The sequence below is a fragment of the Anomaloglossus baeobatrachus genome, chromosome 8, assembly GCF_048569485.1.
Source record: "Anomaloglossus baeobatrachus isolate aAnoBae1 chromosome 8, aAnoBae1.hap1, whole genome shotgun sequence".
NCBI classification, from domain to species: Eukaryota; Metazoa; Chordata; class Amphibia; order Anura; family Aromobatidae; genus Anomaloglossus; species Anomaloglossus baeobatrachus.
Window position 1 is genome coordinate 75,119,665 of NC_134360.1, and position 27,603 is coordinate 75,147,267.

General features: G+C 51.3%; 1 protein-coding gene across 1 annotated transcript in view; it reads left to right on the plus strand.

Annotated features, from left to right (window-relative positions):
- LOC142250027 (uncharacterized) overlaps positions 1-27,603 on the plus strand; it is a 257,435-nt gene that overhangs the window by 158,393 nt on the left and 71,439 nt on the right. The window contains exon 15 of the mRNA XM_075322090.1: positions 18,114-18,295. Within this exon, the coding sequence (XP_075178205.1) occupies positions 18,114-18,295 (182 nt within the window). The remainder of the gene's footprint in view (positions 1-18,113; positions 18,296-27,603) is intronic.

The following is a 27,603-nucleotide window of genomic DNA, read 5'->3' on the forward strand; positions in this document are numbered from 1 at the left end:
TTTTGCAATGTAAACTGAAGTCAGCATGCTGCAAGGGTTAACACAGAAAATTCAGGGATGCCTGTGTTGTCACAGTCCATCTGTTTAATTAAGCAGCTGGACCCTTAGGGTAAATTCACACAGTGCGTTTTTCGCGGCGTTTTTGCTCAGAAAACTGCATGACTTTGCTTCCCCAGCAAAGTCTATAAGTTTTCATTTTTGCTGTCTGCACACAGCGTTTTTTTTCAGCTGCGTTTTTGTGGTGCCACAAAAATGCAGCATGTCTATTATTCCCGCATTTTTCACTGCGCTTTTCATCCATTGAGTGCAATGGGATGTTGAAAGACGCAATGAGAAACGCAAATTGGTGCTTCTAAGACCAAAACGCAGCTATAAACGCAGGAGGTGGGTAGTAAAGTGACATGTACAGGAAGAGGATTCCTTCTGTCAGTAAACACAGAAGCGTGAATCCTCCCGGTACCGTCACCGCTGCTTCCACCTCCCGTCCTGTGCATGTCTGCTGCCGTGCGGCGTCATGTGCGGGCAGGAGGTGGAAGCGGGCTGCGAAAACAAAAGTGAACAGTAGAAAAAAAAATGTCATACCTGTCTGCAGACTCCCGGTGCCATGCCCGCTCCGAGCTCCTCCTCCCGGTACCGCCCGCTCCGGATGTGTGCAGTCTCCCCGGGTACGTATGCCTGCAGGATGCAGGACCTGGCGATGGATCACCCGATGCAGTCACCTGATGCATCAGCTGATCGTAAGTCTCGGGCTGACGCCAGCGCCCGGCCGGCTTAACCTATCAGCGGATGCGTCAGGAGACTTCATCCCTGATTACCGGCAGTTCCTGCAGCGATCGGATGGGATCACACTCGCTCCAGGAGCTGCCGGTAATCAGCACATAAGTGAGTATTTTTTTTTTTTTTTGCACCGATGCATCTGCTGATTGTATAAACTGCTTTTATACAATCCGCTGATGTGTGATGTGGTGTTGGATACAGCGCCAGAAGATGGCGCTTCTATGAAAGCGCCATTTTCTGGGGTGGCTGCGGACTGCAATTCGCAGCGGGGGTGCCCAGAAAGCATGGGCACCCTGCACTGTGGATTCCAATCCCCAGCTGCCTAGTTGTACCCGGCTAGACACAAAAATTAGGCGGAGCTCATGTCATTTTTTTTTTTTTTTTTAAATTATCTCATGAAATTCATGAAATAATTACAAAAAAAGGGCTTCTCTATGTTTTTGGTTCCCAGCCCGGGTACAAATAGGCAGCTGGGGGTTGGGGGCAGCCTGTACTTGCCTGCTGTACCCGGCTAGCATACAAAAATATGGCGATGCCCACGTCATTTTTTTGTTTGGGGGGGGGGGGCAAGAAAATCCTGCATACAGTCCTGGAAGGAGGATGCTGAGCTTTGTAGTTCGACAGCTGCTGTCTGCTCTCCTGCATACACTATTGGATGGAGTATGCTGAGCCTTGTAGTTCTGCAGCTGTCTGCTCTCCTGCATACACTAGTGGAGAATGAAGAACATATTGAAGAAGGAAATGACATCAGACCTTTTTATTTCTTTGTCGCTCCATTGGGAGACCCAGACAATTGGGTGTATAGCTTCTGCCTCCGGAGGCCACACAAAGTATTACACTTTAAAAAGTGTAACCCCTCCCCTCTGCCTATACACCCTCCCGTGCATCACGGGCTCCTCAGTTTTTATGCTTTGTGTTGAAGGAGGCACACATTCACGCAAGCTCCACATTTTAGTCAGCAGCAGCTGCTGACTTTATCGGATGGAAGAAAAGAGGGCCCCAGGGCCCCCGGCATGCTCCCTTCTCACCCCACTATGGTCGGCGGTGCTGTTAAGGTTGAGGTACCCATTGCGGGTACAAAGGCTGGAGCCACATGCCGTTATCCTTCCCCATCCCTTAGTGGCTCTGGGAGAAGTGGGATCCTAACCGGTCACCATGCAACTGGGACCGGGCTCCCTCCGCAGCCCCTGAGGGAATCTGACGGACAGGAGACCGGGTATCATCAGTGACAGGCCCTGCTTCTCAGAGGTACTCTGTGTCCCCTTGGGGACGGCGCATAGAGCGCCTGTGTAACAGACGCTGCAGCAGCTGCTGTGTGTTTTGGGTCGCCGGGACTACCGCGCCTGTTTGCCGGCCACGCTACTAAATTTAGTCCCCGGCTTCTGCGGCCTAGTACCGCATACTCCCGCCCCCCGGGCCTGCCAGTCAGGGGTAAGGGCGGGACGCTAGACTGGACGTCAGCGGTGAGGGCTGGAGCATACTTAGTATCCTCCTCCCCCCTCACTGAGCACTGTGGGGCACCAGATTCCCGCACTTTCTGAGGCACGCCCACGGCTCCCTCCTCCTCTGAGAACGCTGGCAGCCATTGTTATCATCACTGCTGCCGGTGGAGAACTTCAGACAGAGCTCCACAACTCTGGAGGCCCAGGCAGGGAATCTGGTGGACACACAACCGCTGAGGGCGGTCGGTAAGCCGCACCAGTTAGCCCAGGTAGAACCACCGGCTGCCACTGTACAGGTGGCAGGGACAGAGTTTGCAGTGTTAGCTGAGAAACTTTCTGAGTCTCTTTCACAATCCATGGCTCAGTCTATGGACAGATGGTCTGCTAAGATACTAGAAGCTTTGCAGTCCAGACCGGTAACACAGGCACCGGGCACTGTTGAATCATTGCCCCCCAGGCCCCCCCTCGGTCGGCGCAGAAAACTGCTCCTGGGGTGTCTCCTAGGTCCCACGGTGAGGACTCCGACACGGACCGCAGTCCCAGACCGGCTAAGCGGGCTCGCTGGGAACTTCCCTCGACTTCATCACACTGTTCAGGGTCTCAGCATGAGGACTCTCTGGAGGATGAAGCGGAGGTGGCAGATCAGGACTCTGATCCTGACGTTGCTCTCAATCTGGATACACCCGAAGGGGACGCCATAGTAAATGACCTTATAGCGTCCATCAACCAGGTGCTAGAACTTTCTCCTCCAACTCCACAGATAGAGGAGTCAGCTTCACAGCAGGAGAAACCACCAATTTAGGTTTCCCAAACGTACACGGAGTGCGTTTTTCGATCACTCCAACTTCAGAGATGCGGTCCAGAAGCACCGAGCATTTCCGGACAAGCGCTTTACTAAGCGCCTTAATGACACACGTTACCCCTTCCCCACTGACGTAGTTAAGGGTTGGGCTCAGTGTCCCAAGGTGGATCCTCCAGTCTCTAGACTGGCGGCTAGATCCATAGTAGCAGTGGCAGATGGTTCATCGCTAAAGGATGCCACTGACAGGCAAATAGAGCTCCTGATGAAATCCATCTATGAAGCCATAGGCGCGTCTTTTGCTCCGGCATTCGCAGCCGTATGGGCACTCCAAGCTATCTCAGCTTGTCTGTCTGAGATTAATGCAGTCACACGTGCCTCTACTCCGCAGGTTGTGTCTTTAACCTCTCAGGCGTCGGCTTTTTCGTCCTACGCCATGAACGCCGTCCTGGACTCTGCGAGCCGTACAGCGGTAGCATCCGCCAATTCAGTGGCAGTCCGCAGGGCCATGTGGCTACGCAAATGGAAGGCAGACTCTGCTTCCAAGAAGTTCTTAACCGGTTTGCCATTTTCTGGCGACTGTCTGTTTGGCGAGCAATTGGATGAAATTATTAAACAATCCAAGGGAAAGGACTCGTCCTTACCCCAGTCCAAACCAAACAGACCTCAGCAACGGAAGATACAACCGAGGTTTCGGTCCTTTCGGCCCTCAGCCAGATCTCAATTCTCCACGTCCAACAGGACGCAGAAGGGCCAGAGGAACTCTGATTCATGGCGGTCTAAGTCACGTCCTAAAAAGACCGCCGGAGGAACTGCCCCCAAGGCGGCCTCCTCATGACTTTCGGTCTCCCCAAACCGCATCCTCGGTCGGTGGCAGGCTCTCCCGCTTTTGCGACGCCTGGTTCCCACATGTCCAAGACCGATGGGTGAGAGACATTCTGTCTCACGGTTACAGGATAGAGCTCAGCTCTCGTCCTCCGACTCGTTTCTTCAGAACATCTCCGCCCCCCGAGCGAGCTGATGCTCTCTTTCAGGCGGTGAACACTCTGAAGGCAGAAGGAGTGGTGATCCCTGTTCCCCTTCAAGAATGTGGTCGCGGTTTTTACTCCAACTTGTTTGTGGTGCCAAAAAAGGACGGATCATTCCGTCCCGTCCTGGACCTCAAACTGCTCAACAGACACGTGAAAACCAGACGGTTCCGGATGGAATCTCTCCGCTCCGTCATCGCCTCGATGTCCCAAGGAGACTTCCTAGCATCAATCGACATCAGGGATGCGTATCTCCATGTGCCGATTGCACCAGAGCATCAGCGCTTCCTGCGTTTCGCCATCGGAGACGAACACCTTCAGTTCGTGGCACTGCCTTTCGGCCTGGCGACAGCCCCACGGGTCTTCACCAAGGTCATGGCAACAGTGGTGGCAGTCCTACACTCTCAGGGACACTCGGTGATCCCTTACTTAGACGATCTTCTAGTCAAGGCACCCTCCCGGGTGGCATGCCAACACAGCCTGAACACTGCTCTGGAGACTCTCCAGAGGTTCGGGTGGATCATCAATTTCCCAAAGTCAAAATTGACACCGACACAATCGCTAACTTACCTCGGGATGGAGTTTCATACTCTCTCAGCAATAGTCAAGCTACCGCTGGACAAACAGCGTTCACTACAGACAGGGGTGCAATCTCTCCTTCGAGCACAGTCACACCCCCTGAGGCGCCTCATGCACTTCCTAGGGAAGATGGTGGCAGCAATGGAGGCAGTTCCATTTGCGCAGTTTCATCTGCGTCCACTCCAATGGGACATTCTCCGCAAATGGGACAGGAGGTCGACGTCACTCGACAGGAACATCTCCCTTTCTCGGGCAGCCAAAGCCTCTCTTCAGTGGTGGCTTCTTCCCACTTCTTTGTCGAAGGGAAAATCCTTCCTGCCCCCATCCTGGGCTGTGGTCACGACGGACGCGAGTCTGTCGGGGTGGGGAGCGGTCTTCCTCCACCACAGGGCTCAGGGAACCTGGACTCCGGCAGAGTCCTCCCTTCAGATCAATGTTCTGGAAATAAGGGCAGTGTATCTAGCCCTAAAGGCGTTCCAGCTGTGGCTGGAGGGCAGGCAGATCCGAATTCAGTCGGACAACGCCACGGCGGTGGCATACATCAACCACCAAGGCGGCACACGCAGTCGTCAAGCCTTCCAAGAAGTTCGGCGGATCCTGCTGTGGGTGGAAGCCACAGCCTCCACCATCTCCGCAGTTCACATCCCGGGCGTAGAAAACTGGGAAGCAGACTTTCTCAGTCGCCAGGGCATGGACGCAGGGGAATGGTCTCTTCACCCGGACGTGTTTCAAGAGATCTGCTGCCGCTGGGGAACGCCGGACGTCGACCTAATGGCGTCCCGGCACAACAACAAAGTCCCGGCATTCATGGCACGGTCTCAAGATCACAGAGCTCTGGCGGCAGACGCATTAGTTCAGGATTGGTCGCAGTTTCGACTGCCTTATGTCTTTCCTCCTCTGGCACTGCTGCCCAGAGTGTTACGCAAGATCAGGTCCGACTGCCGCCGCGCCATCCTCATCGCCCCAGACTGGCCGAGGAGGTCGTGGTACCCGGATCTGTGGCATCTCACGGTGGGTCAACCGTGGGAACTACCAGACCGACCAGACTTGCTGTCTCAAGGGCCATTTTTCCATCTGAATTCTGCGGCCCTCAACCTGACTGTGTGGCCATTGAGTCCTGGATCCTAGCGTCCTCAGGGTTATCTCAAGAGGTCATTGCCACTATGAGACAGGCCAGGAAACCAACGTCCGCCAAGATCTACCACAGGACGTGGAGGATCTTCTTATCCTGGTGCTCTGATCAGGGTTTTACTCCCTGGCCGTTTGCCTTGCCCACTTTTCTGTCTTTCCTTCAATCCGGAATGGGCAAGGGTTTGTCTCTCGGCTCTCTCAAGGGACAAGTATCGGCGCTTTCCGTGTTTTTTCAAAAGCGTCTAGCCAGGCTTCCGCAGGTACGCACGTTCCTGCAGGGGGTTTGCCACATAGTCCCACCTTACAAGCGTCCGCTAGAACCCTGGGATCTTAACAGGGTGCTAACGGCTCTTCAGAAACCACCTTTCGAGCCGATGAGGGATGTTTCTCTTTCACGCCTTTCGCAGAAGGTGGTCTTCCTAGTGGCAGTCACGTCACTTCGGAGAGTGTCTGAGCTAGCAGCGCTGTCATGCAAAGCCCCCTTCCTGGTGTTTCACCAGGATAAGGTGGTTCTGCGTCCGGTCCCGGAATTTCTCCCTAAGGTGGTATCCCCTTTTCATCTTTATCAGGATATCTCCTTACCTTCTTTTTGCCCTCATCCAGTTCACCAATGTGAAAAGGATTTGCACTTGTTAGATCTCGTGAGAGCACTCAGACTCTACATTTCTCGCACGGCGCCCCTGCGCCGTTCTGATGCGCTCTTTGTCCTTGTCGCTGGCCAGCGTAAGGGGTCGCAGGCTTCCAAGTCAACCCTGGCTCGGTGGATCAAGGAACCGATTCTTGAAGCCTACCGTTCGTCTGGACTTCCGGTTCCTACAGGGCTGAAAGCCCATTCAACCAGAGCCGTAGGTGCGTCCTGGGCATTGCGGCACCAGGCTACGGCTCAGCAGGTGTGTCAGGCGGCTACCTGGTCGAGTCTGCACACTTTCACGAAACACTATCAGGTGCATGCCTATGCTTGGGCAGATGCCAGCCTAGGTAGGCGAGTCCTTCAGGCGGCGGTTGCCCACCTGTAAGAGGGGGCCGTTTTTACGACTCTTTTTATCGAGGTATTCTTTTACCCACCCAGGGACTGCTTTTGGACGTCCCAATTGTCTGGGTCTCCCAATGGAGCGACAAAGAAGAAGGGAATTTTGTTTACTTACCGTAAATTCCTTTTCTTCTAGCTCCTATTGGGAGACCCAGCACCCGCCCCTGTTCCCTTCGGGATGTTGTTCTTTTGTGTACACATGTTGTTCATGTTGAATTGTTCTTTGGTTCATGGTTTCAGTTCTCCGAACATCCTTCGGATTGAATTTACCTTAGACCAATTTATAAGTTTCCTCCTTCCTGCTTTTGCACCAAAACTGAGGAGCTCGTGATGCACGGGAGGGTGTATAGGCAGAGGGGAGGGGTTACACTTTTAAGTGTAATACTTTGTGTGGCCTCCGGAGGCAGAAGCTATACACCCAATTGTCTGGGTCTCCCAATAGGAGCTAGAAGAAAAGGAATTTACGGTAAGTAAACAAAATTCCCTTCTTTTTGTTCACTGATAAAAAAAAAAACGCATAAAGATGCAGTGAGCAAAAACGCAGCAAAAAACGCACCAAATCGCGGCAAAAACGCGTGCGTTTATTGCTGCGTTTTTTGACGCGGGTGCGTTTTTGTGCGTTTTTTGCCGCAAAAAACGCACAAAAACACAGCATCAAAAAAACGCAGTGTGTGAACCTAGCCTTATCATTGCAGGACTACAAGGTCACACGCATGGCAGTTCGGCATGCCCTCTCCTCTGATTGACACCTTACTGTCAATCTTCAATCTCTGTAGAGAGCCTGGTGTGGGCGAAGGTAACTCTCAGATGAGGTAGCAAAAACCTGATGACAGATTCCCTTTAAAAGTGATAAACCCAGCATAATCAGTGATGGCATGAAGAAGGGTTGGTCTATTGTGTCCGGCCTGGGTAATAGCCGGAATCTCACTGTCGTCTGTGTACAAGAGAATATCAGTGATAGGACTTTGAGCAATGGACTGATTAGACAAATGTAATAAAATAGAAACTCACTGCTCCCCTGTTACACCCCCCAGTATCTTTCTATTACACTAGTTTCAATTCCTTGCCATCTTTAACCCCTTTTCTTTATCGTTCCTTTGGGAGACCCAGACCATGGGTGTTTAGCTTCTGCCTCCGGAGGACACACAAGGTACTACACTTAAAAGTGTAGCTCCTCCCTCTGAGCTTATACACCCCCTGGTGAGCCAGTCCCAGCCAGTTTATCGCTTTGTGTTCAGGAGGCATACATCCACACATGCATTCTCATGATTTTTTTCTTTGGAAGAGATTGAAGAAGTGCGGGTCCACGTTTGGACCCCCGGCGTGTCCCTTCTCACCCCACTGTGTCGGCGGTGTTGTAAGGTTGATTTCGAAGGCTGGAGCCTTACATGCCGTGCTCCTTCACCATCCCTCCTGGGCTCTGGCTTGAAGTGGGAGCCAGCACGGTCTCCATGCCTGGCAGGAGACCGGTCTCCATCCACAGCCCCTTGAGGATTCTGCTGGACCGGAGCACTCATCCCCAGGGACCTGGCCCTGCGTCTCAGCAGCTAAGTACCTGAGACGTTTATGTGTTGGGGGTCCCTGTACTTTATTGTAGGGGAGAGTATGCTGAATGTATTTATTTTGGCGGGTTCTCTAGCTTTCGCCCGAGAACCGCGCCAATGGTGCCTGCGCGTCGGCCTCGCCGCTTAAATTTAGGCCCCGGCTTTGCCGGAGGCCTAGTTTCTGTTAACTACCCTCGCATGTCACTCATGCACAGGGACAGGCACGGCTCCTCCCGGCGTCCGTCCTGCACAGGGGAGGGACACTCCCCACTGCTGGGGCGTGTCTCCTCCCCTGCAGGTCTCTATGGCCCTCCAGTTCCCGCTCTCCTACAGGAACGCCCCCAAGTCCCGCCCCCTCTCTTCGCTCCGGCGGCCATTTCTCAGGCAGAGTTCACTCTGCGCTGGGCCTTTCTGCACTCTGCATCCCTGCTGAGGTGCTGTGCATTGGGGGTCCGGGCTTCGGGATCTGGAGGGCACACAACACCGCTTCCAGCGGTCTGGTAAGCCACAGCCGGTCTCTGGTTGTGGACCTCTGTATATTCTCCCTGGGGTTCATTCTTTTGCAGAGCCCCCACTCCAGCAGCATGTCTCACACGAGGAGCAAGGCTCCAAAGCTTTATACTGTATGCGCTGCATGTAAGCTCCTGCTGCCTGAGCCGAGCACCTATCCACATTGTGATGTCTGCTCTAACTTGGCGGTGCCACAGCCTGGAGTCTCACCCCCAGTGGTCTCTCCGGCTGCCTCTGCACCTGTGGCTGTGTAATAACCTGCAGGTAACGGGATACGCAAGGACTGCACGGAACCACGGGGGTTAATCAATGCAAATTTAATAACATATTGCACAACACAGGTGGAGGAAAAATGTGGGAAAGGTGCACAGCAGTAGAGATAATGCAATATATATACAACTACTTTGAATAACTTGTTACAGCTGAACCCCCGGCCTGGGTAGAGTCCTTCTCTAGGTCTATATCCCAGTCATTTGCTGAGTCCATGGGACTTTTGTCCAGGACTTTGATGAATATGCATCAGCCCTCCTCACAGGGTGCCTCTAATGCTAAGGGTCCTTTAGGATCCCTATCCTCTGACCTCCGTCCATCGGAGCTCACTGAGGATTCATCATCAGGTCCCAGACCCCGTCCTCCTAAGAGAAGGTGCAGGGTTTCCTCCCCCTCCTCATCCCGCGGCTGATTCAAGAGCTGACTCTCTAGATGAGGAGGATGCCCTTACGGGGGGCTCGGAGGCTAACTCCATGTACCCCATCGATCTTTCCGAGGGTGACTCAGATCTTTGACTTGATTGCTTCTATTAATTCTGTACTGGATCTCAATCCGCCAGTATCAGAGGAGCAACCCTCTCTGGCAGAAAAGCACCAGTTTACCTCGCCTAAGAGAGTAAAGAGTGTGTTCTTTAACCACTCCAGTTTTCAGACCGCTGTGACCAAACCCAGGGCCTGTCCTGACAAACGCTTTCCAAAGCGTGGTTCTGATGACCGTTTTCCCTTTCCACCTGAGGTGGTCAAGGAGTGGGCTCAGTCCCCAAGGGTAGACCCCCCGGTGTCTAGGCTCTCAGCCCGGACCGTTGTGTCGGTGGCTGACGGCACCTCACTTAAGGATTCCACTGACCGTCAGATTGACCTTCTGGCCAAATCTGTGTATGAAGCGGCGGGGGCCGCGTTTTCCCCGACTTTTGCAGCAGTGTGGGCTCTCAAAGCCATCTCTGCTTCTCTAGAGGAGATGCATTCCCTCACCAAGGAATCTATGCCTGAGATGGTTGCCTTAACTTCTCAAGCTTCAGCTTTTTCATCTTATGCCATGTCTGCCATGCTAGAGGCTTCTCACCGCACTGCGGTGGCTTCGGCTAATTCCCTAGTTATCCGCAGGATCTTGTGGCTTCGAGAGTGGAAGGCAGATGCTTCTTCAAAGAAGTTTCTTGCTGGGCTCCCTTTTGCTGGTTCCCGGCTGTTCGGTGAACAGCTGGATGAAATTATTAAGGAAGCTACTGGCGGGAAAAGTACTTCCATGCCACAAACGAACACCAGGAAACCCGCCCAAGGTAGGAATCAGTCGAGGTTTCGTTCCTTTCGTTCCTCCAACTGGTCGTCCTCTAAACCCTCCGCCTCGTCCGCTAACTCAGCTAAGGATCAGAAATCCAACTGGCGCCCAAAAGCGCGTCCGCAGAAGATCGCAGGAGGTTCTGCCACTAAGGCAGCCTCCTCATGACTCTCGGCCCGCTCCAGCAACGTCCTTAGTCGGTGGCAGGCTCTCCCACTTTGGCGACGCTTGGTTAAACCAAGTCTCCGATCAGTGGGTGAGAGATATCATATCTCACGGCTACAGGATAGAATTCTCTTCCAGCCCGCCAAACAGATTTTTTTCTCTCAACTCCCCCCTGCTCCAAGGCCACCGCCTTCTCACAGGCCGTGGCATCCTTGCAGGCAAATGGAGTAATTGTACCAGTTCCCGCTCGGGAACGGTTCAGAGGTTTTTACTCAAACCTCTTCCTAGTTCCCAAAAAGGACGGTACCTTCCGGCCCATCCTGGATCTCAAGCTTCTCAACAAGCATGTTCGGGTGCGGCATTTTCGCATGGAGTCTCTGCGATCAGTCATTGCCCCAATGACCCAAGGGGATTTCCTGGCGTCCATCGACATCAGAGATGCCTATCTACATGTGCCAATTGCAGTTTCACACCAGCGTTGGTTACGTTTTGCAATAGGAGAGGATCATTTCCAATTCGTGGCTCTCCCCTTCGGGTTAGCCACGGCCCCTCGGGTATTCACCAAGGTCATGGCAGCAGTGATTGCGGTTCTGCACCTCCAGGGGTTGGCAGTGCTCCCTTACCTGGACGACCTTCTAGTCAAGGCTCCATCCAGCGCAGACTGTCAGCGCAGTGTCTCACTCACTCTCGCCACTCTAGCCCAATTCGGGTGGCTTGTCAATCTTCCCAAATCCACTCTGACTCCGACCCAGAGTCTCACGTACCTAGGGATGCAGTTCGAGACTTTGCCGGCACTTGTGAAGTTGCCCTTAATCAAACAGCAGTCTCTCCAGCTAGCGGTGCGCTCTCTGCTGAGGCCCCGCCGTTATACCCTCAGGCTCCTGATGCAGGTGCTGGGTCAAATGGTGGCGTCCATGGAGGCTGTTCCCTTTGCCCAGTTCCATCTGCGCCCCCTGCAGCTGGACATTCTCCGCTGTTGGGACAAGCGGCCTTCCTCCTTACACAGGTTAGTGGCTCTGTCGCCACGGACCAGGAGCTCTCTTCAGTGGTGGCTTCGGCCCCTCTCCCTGTCCCAAGGGCGCTCCTTCCTGGCCCCGTCCTGGGTGATTCTCACCACGGATGCCAGTCTATCCGGCTGGGGAGCGGTATGTCTCCACCACAGAGCGCAGGGCACTTGGACTCCGTCCGAGTCAGCCCTTTCAATCAGTGTGCTGGAAACCAGAGCCGTGCTTCTAGCTCTCCTAGCTTTTCACCACCTGTTGGCGGGCAGGCACATTCGAGTCCAGTCAGACAACGCGACAGCGGTTGCCTACATCAATCACCAAGGCGGGACACGCAGCCGCCTGGCAATGATGGAGGTACAACGCATCCTTCAATGGGCGGAGGACTCCAAGTCCACCATATCCGCAGTCCACATCCCAGGCGTGGAAAACTGGGAAGCAGACTATCTCAGCCGTCAAACCGTGGACAGTGGCGAGTGGTGCCTGCATCCGGCAGTGTTTCAGTCAATCTGCCGCAAGTGGGGCACTCCGGAAGTGGACCTAATGGCATCCCGTCACAACAACAAGGTTCCGGTTTACGTGGCTCGCTTCCACGATTTTCAGGCCTTTGCAGCAGACGCTCTGGTTCAAGACTGGTCCCAGTTTCGTCTGTCCTACGTGTTTCCCCCTCTAGCTCTCTTGCCCAGAGTTCTGCGCAAGATCAGAATGGAGGGCCGTCGAGTCATCCTCATTGCTCCGGACTGGCCCAGGCGAGCTTGGTACCCAGACCTGCTCCATCTGTCCGTAGAGGTGCCGTGGCATCTTCCGGACCGTCCAGACCTTCTCTCATAAGGTCCGTTTTTCCGCCAGAATTCTGCGGCTCTCAGATTGACGGCGTGGCTCTTGAGTCCTGGATCTTGACGGCTTCTGGTATATCCCCTGAAGTCATCTCCACTATGACTCGGGCCCGTAAGTCTTCCTCTGCCAAGATCTATCACAGGACTTGGAAGTTTTTCCTGTCCTGGTGTTGCTCTTCCAGCCATTCTCCTTGGCCTTTTTTCTTGCCGACCCTTCTGTCTTTTCTACAGTCCGGTCTGCAGCTGGGACTATCCCTCAACTCTCTCAAGGGACAAGTCTCAGCTTTGTCAGTTCTGTTCCAGCGGCGTATCGCCCGGCTGGCTCAGGTCTGCACCTTCATTCAAGGTGCGTCTCACATCATCCCGCGTTACCGGCGGCCCTTGGATCCCTGGGACCTCAATTTGGTTCTCACGGTTTTGCAGAAACCCCCCTTTGAGCCTCTTAGGGAGGTTTCTTTGTTTCGTCTTTCACAGAAGGTGGTCTTTCTAGTGGCCATAACTTCCCTCAGGAGAGTCTCTGATTTGGCTGCGCTCTCTTCGGAGTCACCTTTTTTGGTTTTTCATCAAGACAAGGTGGTTCTCCGTCCGACTCCGGACTTTCTCCCTAAGGTGGTTTCTCCTTTCCACCTTAACCAGGACATTACCCTACCTTCCTTTTGTCCGGCTCCTGTTCATCGCTTTGAAAAAGCGTTGCATACTCTGGATCTGGTGCGGGCGCTCCGGATCTATGTGTCTCGCACCGCTGCTCTTAGGCGGTGCACCTCTCTTTTTGTGCTAACCACAGGTCGGCGTAAGGGTCTCTCTGCTTCTAAGCCGACCTTAGCCCGTTTGATTATGTCAACCATTTCGGATGCCTACCAGTGTTCTCAGGTGCCTCTCCCGCCGGGGATCAAGGCACACTCGACCAGAGCTGTCGGTGCCTCTTGGGCTTTCAGGCACCAGGCTACGGCTCAGCAAGTCTGTCAGGCTGCCACTTGGACTAGCCTGCATACCTTTTCAAAGCACTACCAAGTGCATGCTCATGCTTCGGCAGATGCGAGCTTGGGCAGACGCATCCTTCAGGCGGCTGTCGCCCACTTGTGAAGTTAGGCTCCGCCTACTTCTCAGTTTTCTGTTTATTCCCACCCATGGACTGCTTTGAGACGTCCCAATGTCTGGGTCTCCCATAGGAACGATAAAGAAAAAGAGAATTTTGTTTACTTACCGTAAATTCTTTTTCTTATAGTTCCGTATTGGGAGACCCAGCACCCTCCCTGTTGCCTGTTGGCAGTTTCTTGTTCCGCGTGTTATCACCGGCTGTTGTTGTAGACAGAGGCTCCGGTTGTTCCGGTTCTTGCTCTGTTTTTACTTGTGGGTGGCTATTCTCCTTCAGCTTTTGCACTAAACTGGCTAGATCTGGTTCTCCAGGGGGTGTATAAGCTCAGAGGGAGGAGGTACACTTTTAAGTGTAGTACTGTGTGTGTCCTCCGGTGGCAGAAGCTATACACCCAATGTCTGGGTCTCCCAATACGGAACTATAAGAAAAAGAATTTACGGTAAGTAAACAAAATTCTCTTTTTCTTATAGTTCCGTATTGGGAGACCCAGCACCCTCCCTGTTGCCTGTTGGCAATTTCTTGTTCCGCGTGTTATCACCGGCTGTTGTCGTGGACAGAGTCTCCGATTCTTCCGGCTCTTGCACTGTTCTACTTGTGGGTGGCTATTCTCCTTCAGCTTTTGCACTAAACTGGCTGGGACTGGCTCACCAGGGTATGTATAAGCTCAGAGGGAGGAGCTACACTTTTAAGTGTAGTACTGTGTGTGTCCTCCGGTGGCAGAAGCTAAACACCCATGGTCTGGGTCTCCCAATACGGAACTATAAGAAAAAGAATTTACGGTAAGTAAACAAAATTCTCTTTTTTTTCGCCTTTCTTCCGAGAGACGTAATTTTTAGTCAGTCTTGTCATGTGAGGGCTCGTTTTTGCGGAACGAGCTGTACTTTTAAATGCAACCATGAGTTTTACCATATAGTATACTGGAAAACAGCAAAAAACTTACAAATGTGGAAAAAAATTGCAAAAAAGTGCGATTGCACTTTTGTTTTTGAGATACTGTATTCACATTATTCACTATATGGTAAAACTGATGTCGGTATGCTGCCTCAGGTTGGTGTGAGTTCATAGACACCAAAAAACATGAATAGGTTTACTTTTATCTAAGGGGTTAAAAAAAATCAGAAGTTTGTCCGAAAAAAGTGGCATACTTTTTGCGCCATTTTTGCAAAATGTAGCGTTCTCATTTTTTAGGATCTATGATTCAGCGATGGTTTATTTTTTTGCTTCTCGAGCTGACGTTTTTAATGGTACCATTTTTTCACAGATGCTACGTTTTGATTGACAATTATTGCATTTTGCGCAAAATTTGTGGCGACCAAAAAACGTAATTTTGGCGGTTGGAATTTTTTTGCCGCTACGCCGTTTACTGATCAGATTAATTGATTTTATATTTTGAGAAATCAAGCATTTCTGAACGAGGCGATACCAAATGTGTGTATATTTTTTTTATTTTTTTTAACACTTTAATTTTCAATGGGGAAAATGGGGGGTGATTTCAACTTTTAGGTCTTTTTTTTTTTAAATTTTTCAAAAAATTTTTTAAACTTGTTTTTCTTTTTCACTAGATCTCCTAGGGGATTTTAACGATCAGCAGTCTGATCGCTCATTCATTTCTCCCGATCAGAGCAGCACTGCTCAAATCGGGAGAAATGATCATCTCTTGTAACATCTCTTGTTTCTTCAGGTTTAGATGATAGTCAGAGGGAGCTATAAGGTGAGTGGAAGCCCAGCTCTGCCAGTTTATCCGTGGTCTTGTGCAGTATGAACAGAGGCATTGTCTTGCAGGAACAAGATTCCTTTGGACAGCTTGCCGCGTCTTTAGACCTTCAGAGCTGCCTTCAATTGGTCCAAAAGTTTAATGTAATACAGTGGTACCTCGCTTAACGAGTAATTCACTTAACAAGAATTTCAATTAACAAGCAAAGCTTTCTGTAAATTTGTAACCCGCTTTACGAGAAAGCTTTGCTGTACGAGCAAAATCCTCACCTCAGACATTTCCGGTTTCGTCCATCCACCGCGTTCTGACCTGCTCTTGCAGTCCACACAAACACACACATGCACAAACACGCACGCACACACATACAGTATTATGCTCACCTTACCTTCCGTTCCAACGCCGGTCTCGTGGTTCTTGTAGTTCCCGGGTACATCACGACGTGCTCGCGGCGAACTACAAGTACCATGAGGCCGGCGGTGGAACGGAAGGTAAGGTGAGCATATAATATGTGTACCTTCCGCTTCATCGCCGGTCTCCTGGGTCCTGTAGTGAGCCGCTCCGCTCCACTCCACTCCAGGCATCAGTATCCATAGCGACGAAACGGGAACTTCCTGGTTCCGGTCACCGCTACTCAAAGGCAGCGCACTGGCCAATCAGAGGCAAGCGGCTCTGCCTTTGACGTCAGCGCTCTGGCAGGAAGTTCCTCCCTCTTCGTTATGGTAACCCGATACACGGCCCGCACCGGAGAACAGCAAGTCCCAGGAGACCGGCGATGGAACGGAAGGTAAGGTGAGCATATAATATGTGCGTGTACGTGCGTGCTTGTGTGTGTTTATGTATGTTTATGTGTGTTTGTGTGTGTGTGTTTGTGCATGTGTGGAATGATAGAATAGGGGACCAGGATGGGACATTTAACTAGTTGTGGAACGAATTGTCAGCATTGCAATGATTTCCTAAGGGAAATCTTGCTCTGCTGAACGAGTAACTTGGTTAACAAGCACAGTCCCAGAACGGATTGTTCTCGTTAAGCAAGGTTCCATTGTACCTTGCATTGATGGTGGAACCCTTTTGAAGGTAGTCCACTAGCAGCACGCCCTCCTTATCCCAGAACAGACGCCATCACCTTAGTGGCTGATTTTTGCACCCTGAACTTCTTTGGACAAGGAGAACCACTGTTCCTCCACTCTTTTGACAGCTCCTTGTTTTCAGGGTCATACACATAAATCCAGATCCCATCCATAGTGACCAGTCGTTCCAGGAAGTTCTTATCAGTCCGGAAACGCTGACAAATGGACAGAGAAGTTTTCAAGCGCATGCTTCTCTGATCTGTTGTCAAACATTTAGGGACCCACTTTGCAGATAACTTCCTCATGTCCAAATGTTCATTGATAATGACACAAACACGTTCTCAGGAAATCCCCATGATGTCTGCTATTGCTTTAGCTGAAATTGGTGGATTCTCCAGTATGAGGTTGTGCACAGCATCGACGATCTCCGGAAGAACAACCCCTCTCGGTCGTCCAGGACGTTCCTCATCATTAGTGCTTAAGTGGCCTGTTTAAATTTTGTAACCCAGTTCTTAATTGTGGAATATGAAGGGCATTGATCCCCCAATGTTTGTGACATATCACCATGAATATCCTTCGTGGCCTTTCCTTGGAGAAACAAGAAAGAATTTTATCACTCCTCTGCTCTCAGTTGCTGTGAATATCGCATAATATTCCGCCATTGTTTTCCCACGTGCGTAGAACACTGTTGCCATAAGCAACAAACATAAAGTTTGGAAACATATATTAGAAACATAAGGCTTTCATGTGGTGTAACATTTGTTACCATAGAAACAAAAAAAGATCACAAAACCAAAGACTTATCAGCAGCCCCTTATATTTCGCTTTTTGTATCTGTCTCTCTCTATTTGCCTCTCTTAATATCTTTCTCTGTCTGTCTGTCTCTTTGTATCTCTCTCTCTCTTTGTATCTCTCTCTCTCTGTGTATCTGCATTTGTCTTTGTATCTCTGTGTCTGTCTGTCTTTTTATTACTCTCTGGGTCTTTGTATCTCTTTGTATCTGTCTTTGTATATCTTTTTGTATCTCTCTGTCTCTGTCTGGATCTCTTTCTGTCTGGATCTCTGCCTGTCTGGATCTCTGCCTGTCTGGATCTCTGCCTGTCTGGATCTCTGCCTGTCTGGATCTCTGCCTGTCTGGATCTCTGCCTGTCTGGATCTCTGCCTGTCTGGATCTCTGCCTGTCTGGATCTCTGCCTGTCTGGATCTCTGTCTGTCTGGATCTCTGTCTGTCTGGATCTCTGTCTGTCTGGATCTCTGTCTGTCTGGATCTCTGTCTGTCTGGATCTCTGTCTGTCTGGATCTCTGTCTGTCTGGATCTCTGTCTGTCTGGATCTCTGTCTGTCTGGATCTCTGGTCCTCCCCTTCTGAGATCTCGATGGCACTCAGCTCTACATCCTCTGCACATTACAGGTTGCACGGCTGAGACACTTTTTATCCTTCCATGCTATAGGACATATAACGGTGTTCTGTGTCTCCCAATGACCTGAGGGAGAAAAGAGGATTTATGATGGGCTGATAATCTAATGCCTATGGGCCTCCTGATGGACCCCAATAGCTGGTGTCTTGTAAGATATGGATTGGAGCTTGATTTGAAAAGCTCAACCTTTTTCTTCTGGACGTGAGTTGTGGCAGTGGCTCATGAGAAGAAAAGGCTCGCTCTCTGTCCATTATACACTCTATATGTGAACGCTCGGCCATCTTTATTAACACCACAGAACTAGAGTAATGTCCATTTTAATGAGTATATTTTGTTTCCAGTGAATATTCGTATAAACCTTACACTTTTCTTGCCTGTAGTGGAGGATCTGTGCTGGGATGATGTTTTCTTCTCCTTTGGCTTCTCTTACAGGTGTCTTGTCCACGTGCTAAACTCTAGCACTATAAAATACAGCAAAATTCGGCCAAATCATTCTCGCTTCCAGATGGATTTGTGCCGCCATGAGGTCCGCTATGGTTGTCATCAAGAAGACAGCTGTAATTTTGCACACAGCCATGTGGAGCTGTGCGTGTGGCTGCTGCAGAGACAGTCAGGTACTTACACGAATAGTCATTTTCCACTTTGCACAATCCCCTGTTTGTTTGAAGGGCTCACAAGAAGTCCTGCTGCTGGGACCCCAGCTCTAATATCTAGTTCCCCTGCAAATCCATCACAGGGGGGAACGATTATTCTGCAGAGCACATTGAAATCCATGGTCTGCCCATGTAACTGTGCTGGGGTCACCAGAGAGAGGAGCACTGTCTGCTGCTTTCCGCCTCTGTATGGTCCTCAACCAGCCTCCTTCAGTGATGGTACAGCTTTTCTCCAACAGGCGCGTCCTCCTAGATTAACCATGGCTCAAAGAGAAACTCTTAATAAGCCAAGCTCCATTGAAGAGGGAAATAATGCAGTGTTGTTAAAGGGGGTCTGTCAGCGCAGGATGAATGTTCAAACCAAAGCACAGACACATCATGGTGCGTCGAAAAAGTGCATCTTCCCACCATCCAACCCTCAATGGAGCAGTGTGATGGCTTATGTTTTTTGCAGGTCGACACGTTTTTATTGATACAATTTTGGGATAGATATGACTTTTTGATCGCTTATTATTGCATTTTTTCTAATATTGCAACAAACAAAAAAAGTAATTTTCCTTTGTTTACAGTATTTATTTACTGATCGTGTTAATTATTTTATATTTTAATATATTGGATGTTCCTGAGCGCGACGATACCACATGTGTATTGTTTATTATCTTTATTTTATTTTTAAGGGGGTTTTTAACTTTTATATATATATATATATATATATATATATATATATATATATATATATATATATATATTATATATATATATATATATATATATATATATATATATATATATATATATATATATATTATATATAATGTAATATATATACTGTGGAACCTTGGATTATGAGGATAATTGGTTCCGGGAGTGTGCTTTTAAACCGAGTTACTCTTATATCAAAGCAAATTTTCCCGTAGAAAATTGAAATGCAGACAATTCATTCCACCCGTCACAGGTGCACCAATGGGATCTTAAAATGACGCAACCCCCCCATTTCTTGTGACGGCGATGTCAGTTCGACATCATTATTTAACAGGTTAACAATCGCAGTGATTGTAAAAGGCAGGTCATGGCTATAATATTCAACCATTACCTGCCCAGTATAGGGTGAGCTCACCACGTGATATTTCACTCTCAAATCAAAGGTAAAATTTATAAAATCTGTCGTCCATGAAAATTTCTCATTACTGAGATAATGTCAGTTGGTGCTTATAAAATTCTACAGAGCGGTGAGGAGGAAGGAGGAACGGGAGGCAACACAGACATTCTGCAAGTTAAAGGGAACCTGTCACCGGATGGTTATAATACTTACCTAACGGTCAGAGCAGACTGGTCGAATGGGCGTCTCTGATCTCCGGGTCAGCACCTCCTCTTTAGGCCATCTTTGTCCTCCTTCTTCTGAATCCTGGGTGCATCACGCGTCCTACATCATGCACACTCGCCGGCATTGAGGTACAGCACATGCACACTACAATACTTTGATCTGCCCTACTCAGGACAGATCAAAGTGCTCCTGCGCGGGACCTCAATGCCGGCGAGTGTAGATGACGTAGGACGCGTGATGCACCCAGGCTTCAGAAGAAGGATGACAAAGATGGCCGAAAGAGGAGACGCCGGACCTGGAGAACTGAGACACTCATCTGACCAGTCTGCACTGTACCGCACCGTTAGGTGAGTATTGTAAAGTGATTTTTACGTTCTACACAGCGGCCTTGTCTCTAATATACAGCATGTTAGTATATTGTATATAAGAGCCCACTGGTGGTGGCCGCAGCTTATAGGCCCCAAATCTGGTGACAGGTTCCCTTTAACCATGGATAGCAATGCCCTTCACGTGAGGTAAGAGACATGGCTAATAAGGAGAACTATACTATATTTCTAATCATAGGTATTTGCTAATATTCTTATTACACCTACTATATATTGGGATAGGATCTTGGAGATGGGAATTAACCCTTTAAATTTAAAATTCCGTAATCTTAGATTGCAAATGATGTCAATAACTTTTAGGTGTAACAGTTATTTTTTGTGGGGACAACTAGCAAGATGACATATAATTGCCCCCCTGCGTCTTTTCTTTTCAAACATGGGGGTCATGTGGGTTATTGCTCTTTTCAGTTGTGGGTTTGTGAAGATGTCACACAATTTTTTCCTAGCTTTTTTTTATACGTGTGAGCCAAAGTCACGCAGGAAAGGCTGCAGGACAGTAAGAACATGAGTAGGTCATTGCAGTTTGCAACATCATGTCTGCTCTCTATCTGAAACTTAACCTTTCAAAAGCTGAACTTCTTCTTTCTTTGTCGCTCCATTGGGAGACCCAGACAATTGGGGTGTATAGCTTCTGCCTCCGGAGGCCACACAAAGTATTACACTTTAAAAAGTGTAACCCCTCCCCTCTGCCTATACACCCTCCCGTGCATCACGGGCTCCTCAGTTTTATGCTTTGTGTGGAAGGAGGCACACATCCACTCATGCATTCTCATTTTAGTTAATCGGTTGGAAGAAAAGTGAGCCCCCACGGGGCCCCCGGCATGTTCCCTTCTCACCCCACTACGTCGGTGGTGCTGTTAAGGTTGAGGTACCCATTGCGGGTACAAAGGCCGGAGCCTCATGCCGTCTCCTTCACCATCCCTTAGCGGCTCTGGGAGAAGTGGGATCCTGAGCGGTCATCCATTCACTGGGACCGTGCTCCCTCCGCAGCCCCTGTGGGAATCTGTCGGACAGGAGTCTGTTTATCCTCAGGGACCGGGCCCTGCATCACTAAGGTACTCTGTGTCCCCATGGGGGATGTGCATGGAGCGCCTTCATCCCGGACGCTGCAGCAGCTGCTTATTTGTGACGGCCGGCGGACTTCCGCGCCGACCGCGCCTGCTTGTCGGCCGCGGTCTTAAATTTAGTCCCCGGCTTCAATTGCGGCCTAGTAGCAAAACTCCCGCCCCCGGGCCTGTCTATCAGGGTAAGGGCGGGACTGCCGACCTGACGTCGGATGTGAGGGCCGGAGCATCCTGTATGTTTCCTCCCCCCTCACTGATCACTGTGGGGACTCCAGATTCCCGCACTTTTCTAGCGCCGCCCACGGCTCCACTCCTCCCCAGAGAGCTCCGGCAGCCATTTTTTTGGCATTCTGCCGGTGGAGGATTTCCAGGAAAGAGCTCTGCAACACTGGGAGACCTAAGGCAGGGAATCTGGAGGACACACGCTCCGCTTTTTAGCGGTCGGTAAGCCACACCGGTCACCCGGTGCTGGTCCCCTTAGGGTGCCGGAATAGATACTATATATTTATATATTTCTGTTCGGTCGGGCTGTATACCCTTTCCCATATACCTTCAGTGATCACTCTCCTAGGAGACAACAGCATGTCGTCCACAAGGAGCAAGGGTGCCAAGGCACAGGGTTATTTTGCCACCTGTACCTCTTGTGCGGCTAAGTTACCTGCGGGTTCCACCTACCCTCACTGTGAGCAATGCTCAACCCCTGTTTTGCTTGCTCAGCCAGAGCCTCGGTCACTAGGGGGCCCCTCGGCTCAGGCAGACCCCCCTGCCCTCCCTGTCCAGGCGGCAGGGACAGAGTTTGCCGTTTTTGCTGAAAAACTCTCAGAGTCACTCTCACAATCCATGGCTCAGTCTATGGACAAATGGTCTGCCAAGCTGCTTGAAGCTTTGCAGTCCAGACCGGTCCTTACACAGGCCCCGGGCCCTGTTGGATCGTCGCCTCCAGGCCCCTCTCTGTCCGCGCCGCAACGCGTTCCCAGGGGGGGCCCTAGGTCTCACGTGGAGGACTCCTGCCCGGACCACAGTCCCAGACCGGCTAAGCGGGCCCGCTGGGAATCTTCCCCGACTTCTTCGCGCTGCTCGGGTTCCCAGCTTGAGGACTCTCTGGAGGACGAGGCGGACGTCGCAGCTCAGGGCTCTGACCCTGACGTTGCTCTCAATCTTGATACACCTGAAGGGGACGCCATAGTAAATGACCTTATCTCGTCCATCAACCAGGTGTTAGATATATCTCCCCCGCCGCCACCTGTAGAGGAGTCGACTTCTCAGCATGAGAAACACCAGTTTCGGTTCCCCAAACGTACACGGAGTGCGTTTTTCGAAGGGAACCTGGACTCCGATAGAGTCATCCCTTCAGATCAATATTCTGGAGATAAGGGCAGTGTATCTAGCCCTATTGGCCTTTCATCGGTGGCTGGAGGGCAGGCAGATCCGGATCCAGTCGGACAACGCCACTGCCGTCGCATACATCAACCACCAAGGCGGCACTCGCAGTCGTCAAGCCTTCCAGGAAGTCCGACGGATTCTGCAGTGGGTGGAAGCCACAGCTTCCACCATCTCCGCAGTTCACATCCCGGGCGTAGAAAACTGGGAAGCAGATTTTCTCAGTCAGGGCATGGACGCGGGGGAATGGTCTCTTCACCCAGACGTGTTTTGAGAGATCTGTCGCCGCTGGGGAACGCCGGACGTCGATCTCATGGCGTCACGGCACAACAACAAAGTCCCGGCATTCATGGCCCGGTCTCAAGATCACAGAGCTCTGGCGGCGGACGCATTAGTTCAGGATTGGTCGCAGTTTCGACTGCCTTATGTATTTCCTCCTCTGGCGATGCTGCCCAGAGTGCTGCGCAAAATCAGGTCCGACTGTCGTCACGCCATTCTCGTCGCCCCAGATTGGCCGAGGCGGTCATGGTACCCGGATCTGTCGCATCTCACGGTGGGTCAACCGTGGGCGCTCCCAGACCGCCCAGACTTGCTGTCACAAGGGCCGTTTTTCCATCTGAATTCTGTGGCCCTCAACCTGACTGTGTGGCCATTGAGTCCTGGCTCCTAGCGTCCTCAGGGTTATCTCAGGTGCTCTGATAAGGGTTTTACTCCCTGGCCTTTTGCCTTACCCACTTTTCTTTCATTCCTTCAATCCGGAATGGACAAGGGATTGTCTCTCGGCTCTCTCAAGGGACAAGTATCGGCGCTATCCGTATTTTTTCAAAAGCGTCTAGCCAGGCTTCCGCAGGTCCGCACGTTCCTGCAGGGAGTTTGCCACATAGTCCCACCTTACAAGCGTCCGCTGGAACCCTGGGATCTTAACAGGGTGCTAACGGCTCTTCAGAAACCACCTTTCGAGCCGCTGCGGGATGTCTCTTTATCACGTCTTTCGCAGAAGGTGGCATTTCTAGTGGCAGTTACATCGCTCCCTAGAGTGTCGGAGCTGGCAGCGCTGTCATGCAAAGCCCCCTTCCTGGTTTTTCACCAGGATAAGGTGGTTCTGAGTCCTGTTCCGGAATTTCTCCCTAAGGTGGTATCTCCTTTTCATCTCAATCAGGATATCTCCTTACCTTCATTTCTTCAGCGCTCTATTGGGAGACCCAGACGATTGGGGTATAGCTACTGCCCTCCGGAGGCCACACAAAGCACTACACTAAAAAGTGCAAGGCCCCTCCCCTTCTGGCTATACCCCCCCGTGGTATCACGGGTACTCCAGTTTTCAAGCTTTGTGCGAAGGAGGTCAGACATCCACGCATAGCTCCACAGATTTTAGTCAGCAGTAGCTGCTGACTATTTCGGATGGAAGAAAAGAGGGCCCATATAGGGCCCCCAGCATGCTCCCTTCTCACCCGTTGATGGTGTTGTAAGGTTGAGGTACCTATTGCTGGTACAGAGGCTGGAGCCCCACATGCTGTTTTCCTTCCACATCCCCTTGTAGGGCTCTGTGGAAGTGGGATCCTGCCGGCCTCAAAGCTCTGACGCCGGGCTCCATCCACAGACCCATAGAACCTGGTGGATGCCGAGCAGGAGTACCATCAGGGACATGGCCCTGCATCATACAGGTACTCTGTGTCCCCGGCAGGCACAGACACACTCCGGGCTGGCTGGGTGTTGTAGTGCGCCGGGGACCGTAACGCTAGAGCTAGTGTTCCTACAGTTTAACTGGGGGACTTTTTTCTGTGTGTGGGAACGCAGCGCCGACCCCCGCTGGACCGGCGGCGCTGCTGTGACTTTTAGTTCGCCGGGGACACGCCGACCGCGCTTTTACGGCGGTGGCGTTTATAAATCTAGTCCCCGGCTTTTGCGGCCTAGGACGCCGGCAGCTCCGATTCGTTCCCGCCCCCACCCTGTCAATCAGGGTAGGGGAGAGACGCTGTTTCACGGCAGCGACGAGGGCTGGAGCCTGATTTACATGCTCCAGCCCTCTCACTAGGCACTGAGGGAAGCAGGCTTCCCGCTCTTAGCCAGGAACGCCCAGGGCCCGCCCCCCCTCCTCTCTCAGGACGCCGGCAGCCATTACATGCATGTCTGGCTGGAGGAAGGACGCAAGGCTCTGGGAGACCTTGACTAGGGGGCTTTGGAGATCACACACCCGCTCTTAAGCGGGCGGTAAGCGGCTTTTCAGCTGGCCCCTCTAGTGCCTCAGTGTGTATTAGTGTACTGTGTCACTGGACATATATATATTTCCTTATTGCTTGCACTGTGAGATCGCTTCCTGGCTGTATACCCAGATCGCTCTGAGGAGGCAGCAACATGTCATCCGCAAAACGCAAGGCTGCCAAGGCTAGGGCTGTGTACACTGCGTGTGCTGCATGTGGGGCTGCTCTACCAGCAGGCTCCAAGGACCCCCATTGTGTGCAATGCTCAGATCCGGTGCTGCTTCGCCAGCCGGAGTCAGGAGAGATAGTGACCCAGGCTGAGACGCCTGTAAGTCCTGCCCCGGTGTCAGGGACAGACTTTGCAGTTTTTGCGGATAATATGTCTGTGACTATGGCAAAAATCCTTGAAACTTTGCAATCCATGCCTGGGGCTCAGTCTATGGACACGGCGAGGTCTCTGTCCTCTAATCCCCCTCAGTTGGATTTAATCCAGACTGCAAGGGGGTCCCCGGCTTCACAGGCTGAGTATTATGACTCAGATGATAGCCCCAGCCACCCTAAGCGAGCTCGCTGGGAAAGACCCTCAACGTCATCACACTGCTCAGGGTCTCAGCGCAATCAGTCTCCCTGTGATGCGTCTGATGAGAGTGATCAGGAGTCTTATCCTGGAACCCCTCTCAATCTGGATACCCCGGATGGGGACGCCATGGTAAACGATCTTATCTCAGCCATCAATAGACTGTTAGATATTTCTCCCCCAGCCCCTTCAGCAGAGGAGGCAGCTGCAGAGCAGGAGAAGTTTCGTTTCCTCTATCCCAAGCGTAAATTAAGTGCTTTCTTGGATCACTCTGACTTCAGAGAGTCAATCCAGAAACACGACGCTCATCCAGAAAGGCGTTTCTCTAAACGTTCTAAGGATACACGTTTTCCTTTTCCCCCTGATGTGGTCAAGCGCTGGACCCAGTGTCCAAAAGTAGACCCCCCGATTTCCAAACTTGCAGCTAGATCCATAGTTGCAGTGGAGGATGGCGCTTCACTTAAGGATGCCAATGACAGACAGATGGACCTTTGGTTAAAATCTGTCTATGAAGCTATCGGCGCGTCGTTTGCTCCAGCATTCGCAGCCGTATGGGCACTCCAAGCTATTTCAGCTGGTTTAGCAAAAGTGGATGCTATCTTACATCCAGCGGTGCCGCAAGTGGCGTCCCTTACCTCGCAGATGTCCGCGTTCGCGTCTTACGCTATCAATGCGGTCCTAGAATCTACCAGCCGCACCTCAATGGCGTCCGCCAATTCGGTAGTTTTGCGCAGAGCCTTGTGGTTAAAGGACTGGAAAGCAGATGCTGGTTCCAAAAAATGTTTAACCAGCCTGCCTTTATCTAGAGATAGACTGTTTGGCGAACCATTGGCTGACATCATTAAACAGTCCAAGGGTAAAGACTCTTCTTTACCCCAGCCCAGAACAAGCAAACCTCAGCAGAAAAAGTGGCAGCAGAGGTTTCAGTCCTTTCGAGGTTCGGGCAAGACACAATTCTCCTCGTCCAAAGGGACTCAGAGGACGCAAAGAAGCTCAGATTCCTGGCGGGCTCACGCGCGCCCCAAGAAAGCAAATGGAGGAACCGCTTCCAAAGCGGCCACCTCATGACTTCCAGCTCCCCCCCTCCGCATCTCCGGTCGGGGGCAGGCTCTCCCGCTTTTCCGTCATTTGGATGTCACAGGTCAAAGACCGGTGGGTGACAGACATTTTGTCGCGCGGGTACAGAATCGAGTTCAGTTCTCGTCCTCCAGCTCGGTTCTTCAGAACCTCCCCACATCCAGACCGAGCAGATGCCCTGCTGCAGGCGGTGGACTCCCTAAGAGCGGAAGGAGTAGTGGTTCCTGTACCGCCTCAGGAACAAGGGCGAGGGTTTTACTCCAATCTCTTTGTGGTTCCAAAAAAGGACGGCTCGTTCCGTCCTGTTCTGGATCTAAAGCTGCTCAACAAACATGTGCACGCCAGGCGGTTCCGGATGGAAACCCTCCGCTCTGTCGTGGCCTCAATGTCTCAAGGAGACTTCCTTGCCTCAATAGACATCAAAGATGCTTATCTCCACGTGCCAATTGCTACAGAACATCAACGTTTTCTACGTTTTGTGATAGGAAACGAACATCTTCAGTTCGTAGCTCTGCCATTCGGTCTGGCGACAGCCCCACGGGTTTTCACCAAGGTCATGGCGGCAGTGGTAGCAGTCTTGCACTCTCAGGGACACTCGGTGATCCCTTACCTAGACGATCTACTTGTCAAGGCACCCTCTCAAGAGGCATGCCAACTCAGTCTACATGCTACACTGGAGACTCTACAGACGTTTGGATGGATCATCAACTTTCCAAAGTCGAATCTGTCTCCGACACAGTCACTAACGTATCTTGGCATGGAGTTCCATACTCGAGCAGCGAGAGTGAAGCTTCCGCTGAACAAGCAGCGGTCACTACAGACAGGGGTGCAATCCCTCCTTCAGGGCCAGTCGCACCCCTTACGGCGCCTCATGCACTTCCTCGGGAAGATGGTGGCAGCCATGGAAGCAGTTCCCTTTGCGCAGTTTCATCTGCGCCCACTTCAATGGGACATTCTCCGCCAATGGGACGGGAAGTCAACGTCCCTGGACAGGAAAGTCTCTCTTTCCCAGACGGCCAAGGACTCTCTACAATGGTGGCTCCTTCCCACCTCATTGTCTCAGGGAAGATCCTTCCTGCCCCCATCCTGGGCAGTGGTCACGACAGATGCGAGTCTGTCAGGGTGGGGAGCAGTGTTTCTCCACCACAGGGCTCAGGGGACGTGGACTCCGCAGGAGTCCACCCTTCAGATCAATGTTCTGGAAATCAGAGCAGTGTATCTTGCCCTACTAGCCTTCCAGCAGTGGCTGGAAGGAAGGCA